The sequence below is a fragment of the Branchiostoma lanceolatum genome, chromosome 10 (assembly GCF_035083965.1).
Source record: "Branchiostoma lanceolatum isolate klBraLanc5 chromosome 10, klBraLanc5.hap2, whole genome shotgun sequence".
Classification (NCBI taxonomy): domain Eukaryota; kingdom Metazoa; phylum Chordata; class Leptocardii; order Amphioxiformes; family Branchiostomatidae; genus Branchiostoma; species Branchiostoma lanceolatum.
Genome location: NC_089731.1, coordinates 6,197,086 through 6,211,128, shown reverse-complemented (window position 1 = coordinate 6,211,128; position 14,043 = coordinate 6,197,086). Strand labels below are relative to the sequence as shown.

Sequence of the window (14,043 nt, the reverse complement as noted above, 5' to 3'; positions counted from 1 at the left end):
CTGGGCAAAATGTTGATTGGCTAATAACTAAGAGTGTCCTGCACTAGGATAGCACAGATAAGGTATAAAAAGGAGGATTGGTCTGATTCTTGTCATTCTTGAAAAAGACGAGTTAAGTCGAAACTGTTGAATACCATTGGCGTCTCGTCTATGTTGTTGTCATTTTCCAAGTGATACAAATCACATCAATCAGTTGATGAAATCAAAACCCTAACCAACCAATGCCGATCACACATCCTTGGCAGAGACATTCAGCCAATGATCTCTGCACCAGTGCAGCACACCCAGCACCAGATGGAGGATGCTGCATCTGTGGGGTTAGCGGAGGTCGTCTGTGTTATGATTTGGTTTGGTGCTGCCATGTGCTAGAGTTTGTGTGAGAGACAGACGCACATCTGCAGGGGATAACCCTGTCAAACTCAAACAGATGATTCTCTAGGTTTTATTTCTGTTCTGCCGTTTCTAAGAACCCATCATCTGACAAGACTGAACGATGCCAACTACAAGTTTCTGGCAGTTTTACATTCTTGGGATGTCTTTATCATCATGGGCTGAAAAGTTTTTAAGGCTATGTAATAAACGTTTTGATACTTCTTGAGATATCAAGATTTTTCCATGTTTCTATGTTAGTTCATATAAAGTACAATGTTTGGGGTTTTATTTATCAGTTTTTGACAGCTTAGCCTAAAAAGGTTTGAATAGATTAATACTGTAATTTCTTTGTCATTATTTGAGTCTAGTATAGTTTATATATCTAGAAGAACAAGGATTTGACTTTTAGTTTATACGAATTTCAATTTCCTTTTGTATTCTGTTTGGGCAAATTTTTTCCTCTCGGAATTTAATGCTCAAATTTTCTTGCTTTTTAAAGGATTTTTTTAGCATTACCTTATGGTCAGACTACATCTAGTTGGAATCACGGGAGGAGGGGGGGGGGTATAAGATGAATATACTATGTTCTAAGATCAAAGTACTGCTGGAGGTTAAGATTATCCAAAAGTGTGTCAGAGAAGTGAAAGGTCATGAGGAGGTCACCCGTGAATGGAAGAGTAACAGATTATTGTCAGGGTTTCTGTTCTTCAGTTTCTCAATGTTGTTGTACATTTTGTTTTCTGAAACCTATTAAGGTATATTTTTGAAATTTTTTTGGGCCCTTTTTTTTAGATTTCTTATCCAACTTGTTAGAAGCCTAGTCAGTTACTCAGTATCAAATTTCGCCGGCTCACTGGTTCTGTAAGTGCTAAGTGATTCGTGATGAGTCAGAGGTGTTCAGGTGTGAACAGGTGAGTCCTAGGCCTGACAGACAGGTGTGTGTAGGCAGGTGAGTAGGTGGCAAGGTGTGGAAAGAGTCGCAGGTGAGGTAATGTCTAGAAGTACAGTCAAAATTGTATAGATATAACAAATTCTCCTGGGACTTGAAGTTGAAGAAAATGGCCACAATAGGCAGGTAGCCAATATAGACAGGATTCTTAATGCTTGGGTCAACTAGCTATAGTCTCTACCAGACTGAAATACTAGTCTCTGCCAGATTGACTGGGCCTGCTATAGAGAGAATAACTTGCCAGGGGAGTTCAATGGCCACCATATGGTTTCATTTGCAGGTGAATTTGAGGAGGGGAAAGTTAGCCTTCCCACTGACTGGCTCTCCTAGCCAATTTTCCCCCTTTTTGTGGATTCTATGATCCATACCTCCGTAGGAAGGCCTGGTGGAGGCTAGTGAAATACAGTATAATTTGAAACTGAAAGACCACCGAAAAGTTATCACAGTAGACGGAGTCCTTATGCAGAGGTGGGCACTAGAACAGTTGTTTGATTATTCACTATAGTATGTAAGGTTTGAGTTGGTTGTTCAAACTTTATTGTTTATTATCGATTAGTGTGGTGTGAAGAGAAGGGGGCAAGGGTGACTCACCTGAGAGAGGTCATAGAGAGGTCACATGCAGTTTGCACAGCTTCATGTGCATGCATGGAAAATGATTCAATTCTTTATACTCCACTTAGATTTTTACTGGTTGAAATACCTATAAAAGGACTTGCATTGTTACTTGTGTTACTTCTAACCTAAAACTAATATTTTTACAGCAAGACTGTCATTCAGTATTTAAAGTCTAACATGTGGTATTTTAATCTGGCAACTGAAACTACTGATATTGTGCCAGATATACATGTGTATACTCCATAGAGTGCAAACTTGTAACCTCTATGGAGTTTACTTGGCTGGGAGGTTATGTTCTCACCAACATGTGTTTGTTAGTGAGTAAGTTAGTTGGTTTGTGATAGTGATGTTTGTGAATGGGTTCATTGCATTTTGGTACAAGTAGTTAAGTTATGCCTTTTGGTAAGTTATAGCTTTTGAATTTCTTGTAATTAGACTTGTTATGTTTTGCCACCAAGAATGTAAAGGTTTTGGCCCATGTTTCCCAATAGACTGGTAACCTTGGGGTTGACCTAACGACAGGAGTGATCCATGTTAACATGCATGGTGGCTGATCTGTAATCTCTCACATCAGAGGGTCTCATGGGGGTTTTAAGTAATCGTGTATCTGTTCCTGAATCTGTGAGTACCAATGTACTATAAATGCAGAAATGTTCGCGGTGGTTTTATGTTCGCGGTGGTTTTATGTTCACGGTTTTTGCGGGTGTCTATAACTTAGAACCGCAGCGAACACTCCATTTTCTCCCTACCGCGAAAATGCATTTACAGTACTTTACCAACATTCCACCCTGACTCTGTTTTCATGTCGCCACTCCGGTTCACCATTCTTTAAGAATCTGAGACCCTACAAATTAGATTGAAATGGCCTTGCATGATTTACCCTCAAAGGCCACCACTAAAGATAGCAGGAGTTTGACCAGGAACAAATTGTACCCATGAAGGTCAACTGATGTTCCCTCATGCCTCCAGGAGGGGTCACAGGTCGTGTCAGAGGTCAGGTCCTCCTGTGGTCACAGTGTACTCCATCAGGAAGAGAGGACACCTGTGTTTTGGTTTTGGGAGGTTTGTTCCAGGTACCCCCTAGGAAAACTGTCACGCTCCTGGTGTGAAGGGACAGAAGGGTCCTTGAACTCTTTTCCAGCTATGGTCGCCATACTGTAAATCTTGAAATATTTGCAGCGGTTATATTTTCCTGACCTCTCCGCTGTGAAGATTCAGTTCCAATATATGACTGTAGAATTTGTACTGCAGAATTGTTTCAATCACGGACATATACCTCTTTTCTCATTCTATAAAAAAAGTACTCTGGTAGAAGGAAGAATCACCAGATAAAGCTGGGAGTAAGGACAATACTCTGCCTATTTGCATACAATTACCCTATAAGTGTCATGTATGTTTGCATATTTATGTCTGTAGACCACTCCTCCTAGCAGCTTCCTTTTGAACTACAGATTGTAAGCATTATTCTACAGAATCTCTGAGAACCAGTAAACTGCATTAGCATTGCCCGGGCTGTCCCAGCTGACCATGTATATAAGAACAGGAAGTCACCCCATCTGTGTTTTGTGGCTACTGGTCTTCCACTCCTCCTAGCAGCTTCCATTTGAACTACAGATTGTAAGCATCATTCTACAGAATCTTTGACTGCTAAACAGTAAACTGCATTAGCATCGCCTGTGGCTGTCCCAACTGACCATGTAAGAACAGGAAGTCACCCCATCTGTGTTTTGTGGCTACTGGTCAGTAGGGAGAAACTATTAATTCTCTATCAAACCATAGGGGACTGTCTAATGTGTACCAGGTGGGGTGTGGAGGTAGGGTTAGCATAAGGAGGGGAGGGGGGGTTCTTGTCAAAGGCAAGGGCCAAACAAGGTCAAGGTCTTTATTAGACCACACCGATTTATGTCTTTGGTCCAGCAAACTTATAGAATGAAAATTTATGATTCATGAACTTTTTAAAGTGTAACTCTCCTCAAATGTGGAATAGCTTACAACTTGCTAACACAGCATCCCTGGCCTTCAAAGGGATAGTCGTGAAAATGTAGGATTTGTAGTTTCGCTTGACTTAAGAGGGATGGAAAAGGTCTATAATAATATATAGGAACAGAAGGGACAACCTTTGTTATAAAAGTCAACACTGTTCCAACACCTGGTTTCGATTAGTTGATAAGTTAGGATTTAATTGTATTGGAACAAGATTTAGTATGTGATAACTAATCAATCAATGTTTCAGCCTGGGGGCTTTCATGCTAAGAACAAGGCTCCTCTGACACTTGGGTACGAACCTAGCTGAATCAATTAGTCACATCATGTCAGAAGAAACCACAAGACATTCATGGCAGTTCCTTTCCCATTCATTTCTGTACGACCTGTAGATTAGTGTGACTAATTGATCTTGTACCCAAAAGAGCCACTCTCCTCTAGGGTTTCCTACTCCAGGTGGAACTCAGAGGGAGGGAATGGTGCAAAACAAGCCAGAAAGCCATCCTTTCACTTCTTTGGCGGCCCTACTAGTCTCTACCAGCCTCCGTGGTTCGCTGGAAAAATAGCAGCAATTGGCCAAATAGAGTGAATACTAGTTACTGTAATTAGAGTGAGTGAGTGAGTGAGAGTGAGTAGTACAAATGTATATAGGGGAGTCGGCCGCCCATAGGCGAACCATGTGCAACATCCATGGAGCCTAGTAAAGGCTTCCAATGTCGCTTTACCATGGTTGCCGGTAGTGACGTTAGGAGCAAACCAAACAAGAGTCCGTAGGACACAATTCTCCGTGAAGTATTTATAGTATGTACAAGTATTGACCCACACAAATTGCATCTCTGCTCAGTCCAAGTAGTGTTTTATAGCAAGTAAAGAAAATGTGTTCATTTATCTTTTTCTTTCAATAAAGTATGTTTTTACAGCATGGCACAGATGGGATCTAGAAATTCCGGGAAAAGTCACAAAGTTAGATCTAGATGGCCCCTTTTCAATTATCAACTAACCATTCAGCCTTACAACTAAGATGTATCAGAAATCACAAATATGCAGTAAATCCTCTTTCCACAATTTATTGCAGGTCAGCCTGATCTATAGCTATCAAGCTATTTGCAATAAAAAAGGCTAATTTATATTATCGTAACATTTCACGAAGGTCAAAGGTCACCGGATCTAACCACCCGGAAGTGACACTGGCGCGCGCACTTTTCTGAGAGATATTTCTCAACAATCTTTCATTCCCTGTGTAAACTTTTTACATTGTCACAGCCTCCGTATTATAAACTACAAGTGTGGTAAGTTTGAAGGTCCAGAGATTTGCCATTTTCACACTGTGCGTAAAAATACATCGTCCGTCCCGTGCGCACATACTGTATGCGAGTTGCGAGGGACACGGCATACTTAATACACAGACTGAAGCTCACTCGGCACATGTTCGCAGCTAAAACTCACAATTCCCGTTGCTGCATTGGTATGTAACTTGGTATATCGTTTCCTAGGTTGCGTGTGGTGATGCACGTTGTCTATTTTTCAATGTAACAGTGACTATACGATCACAGCAAGTAAGGAAGATTTATACCCCGTATCTGCCTGAAGTATTCCAGTCATGCATAACGGATTATAACATGGTCCCTATGGCAGGGCAGTGGGACATAGCATTAATTATAGGGGTGCAATTACGATATTGGATTGACGTTTAAAGTAGTTATGGGGTAACAAAGCTATTGTGCATCCCCACGCCGAACCAGGCAAACGATATGCCAAGTTACACACCAATGCGACAACGGGATCGTGAGTAATAGCTGCGAACGCGCAAACAAATGCATTCCCAATACTCCCAGAAGGAGGTCATCCTCCTCCCCGGAGTAACAAGGCTGGACAGTGGACTCTAGGCTAGTGTAGACATATGGTAGAGTTATTACTTTTTTTCAAACTTCAAGCGATAAATGATTGTTGCCTTTAAGAAGCTAGCAAAATCCCCAAGTCCCTTGACTAGTTGTAATGTAACTGATTGTAAAAGACAGACTATTGCTACCTACATATTCAAACACATGTAGTGTGCTGCACTGTATAACTACAAATGAGTTGGCCAGGCCTACTGTGCACCATCTGTCCTTCCCATCCACAGGAAGTAGGTGCAACTGCCCCTGTTTTCTTTGCTCCAGTCTTTGGGGATTTTCTTTCAAATGGTGACCAGACTTCCTTCCTCTTCTGCCACTGGAGGCTCTGCATGGGGTTTGATCAGAAGCTCTAGAAGTATTATGATACTGTTAGAAACATCTTGCAGCCCTGTGTGCTGCTAGGCACATGTTGCCTCAAGTTTAGGAAGTCATGTCTCTTATTTCAAGAGCAAGTATGTATTTCAAAGCTCTCATTGTGTATTTACACCAATTTATGGATTTAGTTTCACATGCTTTTGTCAATGTTATGATTTTTATCAAGTGCACCAGTTTGTCCTATCCTTTGTATTCTTTTTCCAAGTTACAAAATGAGTAATTATTTTACAGAGTTACATTTACTATACAATGTACATATAGATAGCTTGACTTTTTCCAGTCCCTATTCTCCAGCTAACAGTGCCATCTAGAGATTCTGCTCAGAACTGCAGGCTTTTGGACATGTATAGCTACCAAACAGGAGTTAGTTTCCCCACATTAGATGCACTCAACTTGCAGCATGCACTGACTGTGCTTGAGTTGTACAAAGATTGAAGCTTGATTGCACAAGAACAAGTGTTGTCATGTCGTATGACTGGGTTCTGTTACCATCAGTTGCTTAATTACTCTGAACGGAAACTGCCACTCCCCTAAAATGACATAAACAAAAGACTTTCTGATCTTATCGCTGTCTAAGGTGTGCCAGGTCATGATCGTGTATAAATAAACTTGCCTGTCAACTTGTTTCAGTCATTTCTTGACGCTATAAAAAGTATGGGTAGCTTTGTTCTTCAAACCTCTGTACCCGTACACGTTTATTAATAAGCTGTGTTGAAGCGGCATTGCACATCAGCTTTCATAAAGGTACTGTAAATACATTTAAGTTCGCGTGGTTTTATTTCGCGCTAAGGGGAAAATGGAGTGTTCGCGGTGTTTTCTAGTTTGAGGCAGCGCTATAGTCACATACTGCTACAGTATTGGACAAAAATGTTCGCGGGGGTTTTAGGTTCGCGGTGAAAAGGTCGCCGCGAAAACCGTGAATATAAAACCACCGCGAATATTTCTGCATTTGCAGTATTACACTTCACGTAACTAGAGGATGACTTCTCTTCCTTGGCTTAACAAGCAGACAATGTCGAGTTCCCTTTGACAAGGGGAATGAAAACTTAGGGAACGACGAATAATTATTTTGTTTTTTTAATCCTTCTTGTAAAAGTCAATATAGACGTGCAAATTGTATACCCTCAAATCATTGTGTCATTTACGGTTACGGCGTTGTTTCATTCGGGAGTCATATTCTTGTGATCTCGTTTGTTGACAATTTTGATTTGGCGAGGTTTGCACAAGCGGTCAATAGATTGTAAGGCTTGTTTGAACGGTTAATGTAACATGGGGTGGAAAATAGCGCAAGTGTTTGTTCTTCTCTTCTCCATTCATAATTTTGTGACTCGTAAAAAAGTGTGCTTACTACCCATGTCAACACAGGTGTATTTTTAGCACAGAGAATATTGCTTTGACTCAGTTTACGCAAAAATGAAATTGATGTATCATCTGATGTCTTTAATCTTAAAGAGTTTTTTTCTGTTGTCTTTTGCCAAACGTATTGTTCTTGCTTTGTATTGATCTATTTTGCCATTAGGTAATCAATAGATACATGACATATCCTGTATCAATAATCAGCATAATGAAAAACATGACTCAACATTTTTCTTAGCTTGGATGTTTACTTTCAATCTTTTGTTCGCTTGATCTATTTTTTGACCTGCCAACAGAGATACAATAGCAAGTTTCCAGTTCCTAGACTATTCAATGAACCAAACATAACGCAAACATTTTTGTGAAATGATGTGTGTTCCCCTGTATAAAAAATGGATCTAATAACCAATCATCCTAATATGGTATCTGCTGTGTTTTCCTTCCCAGAATTCCCCAGGCTGGTAGCTCAGCCTCCAACCGCCGCCATGAGTTCAGACGAGAACCCCGATTGGTTGGGCGAGCTGCTCGTGGAGATCCAGCTCGAGCAGTTCCTCCAGAAGATCCGCGACGAGCTGCACGTGACCAGACTGTCCCATTTTGACTACGTGAAGGGGGAGGACCTGGAGAAGATCGGGATGGGGAAGCCTGGACAGCGCAGACTGATGGAGGCCATCAAGAGGAAAAAGGCTGCTCAGAGAAAGTCATGGTTGGGAAAGGTACGCCATGTTTACATGTTTATTTTTACCTTGTAAAGAAGCAAAGCAACTCAACCTGTGACGAGACCTGGGCAAGGAAAAATGATCCTTCACATGTTGTAAAAACAGAGAAGACATACATGTAAGGATGTAGGTAACATACCAACTTACATTACAAGATCTTACCATGTGGCTTATTGCATTTACTGATGACTATTTCTCTCCCTCTGATGGCAGTCTGCATGTTTGGTCCCCTGGGCTTAAATGGGCAATAAAATAGATAAATTTTAAAAGCAAAGTACATGTGTTCCTTACTAACAGAATGATACATGTATCTACAGATTTCAGATTTATGTTATAATCAAATAGGGATTGTCTAAACTCATCATTGTTTATGAAATAAAATATTACATATATTAATATTACCAAGGAAGTTATTGTAAGTTGTAGATACAAGTAGATGTAGCCTTGATTGTCAAGAATACAGGAATATTGCTTTAAAGCTTTCAACTGGTAGGTGTGTAAATGTTATCTATATTTGAATTTTCTGCTTGTTGAAGACAGAAAATTATCTTATACAGACTTAGTTAATATTGTGAAATTTTTTTTTTTGCGATAAAGAAGTTCCTACCCAAGAAATTTACAGTTCCTTGACTGCCTAACTTCAGACCTTTGTCTTAAATCCATCCCTCAGCAACATGAACTTCAAAGTGTGTTTAAACTTGTCTTGGGGGGGTAACACCGCCACATACAGGGCAAAGAGTGTGGGATTTCTATGTCTTCATGGGATGTACAGAAAGATCTGACCCTTCAAAATAACCACTGCCTTTGTGGCCAGCCCTCACATGAAAGCCTGCCACTGTTTTAAAACCCCAGCCACCCATGTAAGAGAGCTGCGAAAAGGAAATACAAATTTCATGGGGCATTTGCTTCCCCCCAAAGGTAAGAAAAACGGACAGTGTGTTCATTGTGTGGCTGGGAGGAGTAGGGAGTAGTGGGGAGTAGCAGGAGGGTTGGGTACATGGGGAGAGACAGGTTTTCCTCCTGGTGGTATACAAGGTTAACAGTGCTGATGGGCTTTGCAGGTGTTTCTGTGTGGTACTTACAACAAAGTGTCGGTCTTGTTTTACCCAGTTATGTAATGTTCGAATCCTGTCTATGTAGTAAATCGCAGTGGGTTTCAATGAGACAGTGCTTCTGGCACAATGGATTTTAATGCGTACTGAAAGTCTTGAAATGTCTGTGATGGTTTTATGTTTGCAGTATCTTTTCACTGTGAACTTGACACACTGCGAGTGTATACGCACTGTCTTCTATTGCTTTTACTAACTGAAGGTTAATGTTGTTTCAAGTGAGAAATTGGAATACTGCAAGTGCCTCCTTTCCCGCCCTACTGCAAAATAAAGTCCCCCATGAACTTAAAACAATCTACAGTGCCACAGACAAGAGGAAGTGAAAAAGGTTAGATAATAGAAGTTTCACATGTGTATTGTTTGATTTGCTCACTACTTTTCATTCCATATTAGGAAATGCTTTACATAATGAAAGTATATGTACATAGAAAAAGTGGGCAAAATCCACATGTAATGGTTGCAGTTGAAGCAGAGCAACTTTCTTTACTTTTCTACTGCATTTTTAAGTTCACAGCTTGTATGATGATCTCTTGCCACAAACATATGTTATCTTAGTCTTATTACCATAGTTTCAACAGCAAAGTTAAGTAAAAGTAGGTAGTCTCATAGCCTTTTCGAGGCCTTAGGGTTTGTGGGTTGTTATCCACTATGTGTAGGGCATGGCATTGGAAAGCGGAGCTCAACCCTCTCCTTCCACTGCCTTATACCTCCCCAACCAAAGTCAGGTACCCATTTTACACCTGGATGAAGTGAGTAGAGTTGTGTAAAGTACCTTTCCCAAGGTTGCAATATCGGTGGCATGTCGGTTCAACAAAATGTTTGTGATGTGAAGTTGGATAAATGTATGTAGCATATTGCATCAACCCCTTTGTCCCATACCTTATTTTAAAGACGCTTGTTTCTATGCGATCCTGTATGAGGCGATGCCTTACGTAATGAAAGTGCAGAAAGGAAGTGAGGCAGGTGAGGTCATAAAAGTTTCACCTGTGCATTGTTTGATCAGTGACACTGTGTGGGCGGACACCGCCTACGCAACCGCTGAAAAGATGGGGCACCGGACAGGGGATCTCAAATTTCGTACTTTCTTAGTCTCCTTTTTCACTGGATGGAGATTATAGATACATCAGACCACACCTGCTATAGGGAGAATAATTGCCAGGGAAGTTTGGCCACCATAGGGTTTCATTTGCAAGCACATACAGTTATATAATTTTACCGTGGACTGACTCTACTGGCCAATTATTCCTTTTTTTGCTGAATTCTACGATCCATATCCTAGAAGGAAGGCCTGGTGGAGGCTAGGATAGAGACCATTGAGTGACCAAATTTGTAGTTTTATGACCTTTTGCTTTATAAATTGAATATGATTCATGATCTAGAAGTATGATTTGAAATACAACTTGAACAAAACAAAAGAAATTCACTAATCAACTACTAATGAGAGTTTTGGTCAGTGGTCTTTCAACGGTCAGTGGACTTTGACTTGACTTTGACTTAATGGAAAGGAGGTACAGCTGTATTACCTAAAAGATGCTATTTTGTGTATTTTGAGGAGGCGAATTTCAAATGACTTCATCTTCATTTTGTGGAAGTTTTGACAGCCTGATGAAAATATCATAGCCCCGAGCAGGAAAATTCCGTCATGGGACGGAAGCATGGGCACTGGTGAGAGCTGTGTTCATGATCATAATCATATTGCAATTTCTTGTTCTTTCAAAATAATCATTCTCATCACCTTTAAAGTGATATGATCCCAGAAACAAGTTATCTTACTCATGTGGCCAAAATTGCATTTTCCTATCTGCGATAACAAAATATGTCAATCATTTTGATAATTACATGGACCTTGTCCCTGTATTGGCTTCCTTCTGTGTGAGGGACTTCCGGACAACCTATTTATGTAACAAAACTAAACAAAGGTTTTGCCTTGCCATCTCTTTGCTGATTTTTGCTCTGTTTATTTTGCCACTATGATATGATGTGTACAATACAGAAAGTCTGTTGATAATATCAGTGTATATTTGTTGATAAACAGTCTATATCTGATGTTTTTAGTTTGTTCAGCATTATATTGATAACCTGTATGTTTGTATGCCAAGATTTTTACTTTACATTTGAAAGCTAATTGTTTCAAGACCTTTTAAAATGTAGTAGCTCTATATTGTGACAAAACTGTTTGCTATATCATGTAAATCTGCAGTTACAGGTCTGTACAAAGATATTCGCACAAAAATGTAAGGTAGTCATCAAGAAAGTCATAGAAAAATATATCTCTTAAATCTTAATCCCTGTTGTCTCCGGCAGCATGGCTTATACTTATAGCACTTGCTAGAGGGTCTGCATGGGGGGGTCCTGGCAACGCTTAACGGTAAATTCAGGCCAACCGATAACGCTAAATTCAGCATTTTTAGAACATGAGATACCCCTGAAGACGACGGTTTTTTGCCACTAGTCGTCCTGATCTTGTGGCAAGAGATTACGCTATGCCATTCTTGCACGCCTGCTCCGAACCCTTTAATTCGGCGGCGACAGGAAATTTCGTATTGGTGGGACGAAACGTTCATGATCAAGAGCACCGAAGGCGCGACGAAAATTTTGAAATCTTGACCCTTTGAAACGCTATTTCCTGCATTATGAGGGGGGGGGGGTTGCTGAAGAGTAAGCTAAGTTTTATGACATCTCTATTTGAAAAAAAAATACAGAAGAGTTTCAGCTTGATTTTTGAGGGGCGTCACGCCCTCCTGACAATATTTTTCGACGGAGGCCCGGCATGCACCCGGGGAAAATTTTAAAATCTTGAACCGCGAAACGCTTAATTTCCTGAATTTTGAGGAGAAAACTTTGCTGGTAGAGTGAAAAATAGAAGTGTTTCAGCTCGAAATTTTGTGGGGGGCTGGGGGTGCCCTACCGACATATTTTCGCCGGAGCCGTGAGCTCCCTGGAAAAAATTTTGAAATCTTGACCCACTGAAAAGCTTTTTCCTGCATAACGAGGAATTACTCAATAACGCTTAACGTTGAATTCAGGATGACAAATAACGCTTAACGAGGAATTAAAACGACCAGTAACGCTTCATGATTAATATACCGATAACGCTTAACGGTAAATTCAGGGCGGCCGGTAACGATTAACGGTGAATTAAAATCGCTCGTAACGCTTCACGAAAAAGGGCATGCAGACCCTCTTGCTACATCATAACAATTGTCATATTTCTAAAAATGACCATTTTCCTAGTTTCTTAGACATGCCCTCACTTCTTCCTTGTGACTTGGACATTTGTGTAGTAGTACTACTCACTTTAGATAATGATCTTAAGTGATACATAATGATATGTACGTCTCTTTCTTAGAACTGTAACATCTCCAAGACTTCTTCCGTGCCACCTGGTTTTCCTACCTTATCTCCTTAAAGATCAGAGGTCTACCATCAGGTGATGTTTCAGTCCTGCTGCGCTGTTTCAGCACATAAAGACAGAACAATAGGGGCTACAGACCACCAACAAAGGGAAACAATAGGCGGCCGGATGTCCGACAAAGAAGGACTCGCCACAATTACTTCCCCTGTATAGACTGCCCTTCCTTCCTTTGTTTATTTTGATCCTGTCTGAGGTGAGGAGTGAGTTGGTCTTGACGGACAGGTCATTTTTTTAGGTGCCGCACTTGAAGGGACAGCAACTCCTTCCTGTTTAGCTCCAAAATCGTGTTACAGAAACTGCAAGGATAGCCTGTGGTCCTTTTGGATTGAAAGGAAACAAAACAAAACAAAACAACAACAAACAACAATTAGAAAACTGACAGAAGACTTATTAAGGTCGTTATTGTATAACAGTTTGAAACTAGAGGTACTAGTAGTTTGACAACTGTGAACAAGCTCTGTGGTCTTGAAATGTTTGAAGGAATATCTTCGGCTAGAATTTGAGTTGTTTTTTTTTACTAATCAGCAAACTTTGGTGGAATAGTAGTGTAAAAAGTTCCCAAGGGATGTTGATATACAGGTATAAACAGTGCTTTGTGCTTTCTCCAGTTATTTGCATTTTTTGTCGATTGGATGCTAGCATTCTGTTCAGTCAGAATCTTCACATGTTGTTCTGGCACTGAATATTCGTTTTGATTTAAAAGACTAAAAAAAGAAGGGAAATGAAAATGCGTGGTATTATATTACACACAATACATGGCTTAAGTTCTTTGGTTGAACTAACATTATTTCATCTCGGCTTGATGACAAATGTGTTTATCATGACATTTTACTTCCTACCTAATTCTTCCTGCCATAAATGTTATATGTACTCCGGCCATGTCAATGAAATTGCATGTTTCTCTAGCTCTGTCCATCCATACTGATGAAGTAGAAGAAAAAGAACCTCATTACTATGCAAAATAGGTTTTTATTTCTTTATATTGTTCACAAACTAAGTGATTCTATTGGAGCCTAGAAACCAAGGAAGTGAAATCGTTTGCACAACTTGTGTAACCCCTCCGTTGTTTGACTTGTCATTTTTTGATCTTTGTATGTTGACAATTTTTTCTTCTATGACAGTTCAGTTCCTGTCATAAGTTTCATATGTATATATTCCAACAGATGGTGCTGTTCCATTGCAGCAAGGAGGTTATATAGACCTCCTTGATTGCAGCAAATTAGTAGACAAAAAAGGAAGGTACAAATGACATTTA

At 40.2% G+C, this 14,043-nt stretch overlaps 1 protein-coding gene across 3 annotated transcripts in view; it reads left to right on the top strand.

The window, feature by feature from the left end:
• Nucleotides 1–14,043, top strand: part of LOC136443436 (activated CDC42 kinase 1-like) — a 67,863-nt gene that overhangs the window by 8,173 nt on the left and 45,647 nt on the right. For all 3 annotated transcript variants that reach the window (XM_066440665.1, XM_066440667.1, XM_066440664.1), the window contains exon 2: nt 7,993–8,261. In XM_066440665.1, coding sequence (XP_066296762.1) covers nt 8,031–8,261 — 231 coding nt within the window. In that variant the 5' untranslated portion in view covers nt 7,993–8,030. The remainder of the gene's footprint in view (nt 1–7,992; nt 8,262–14,043) is intronic.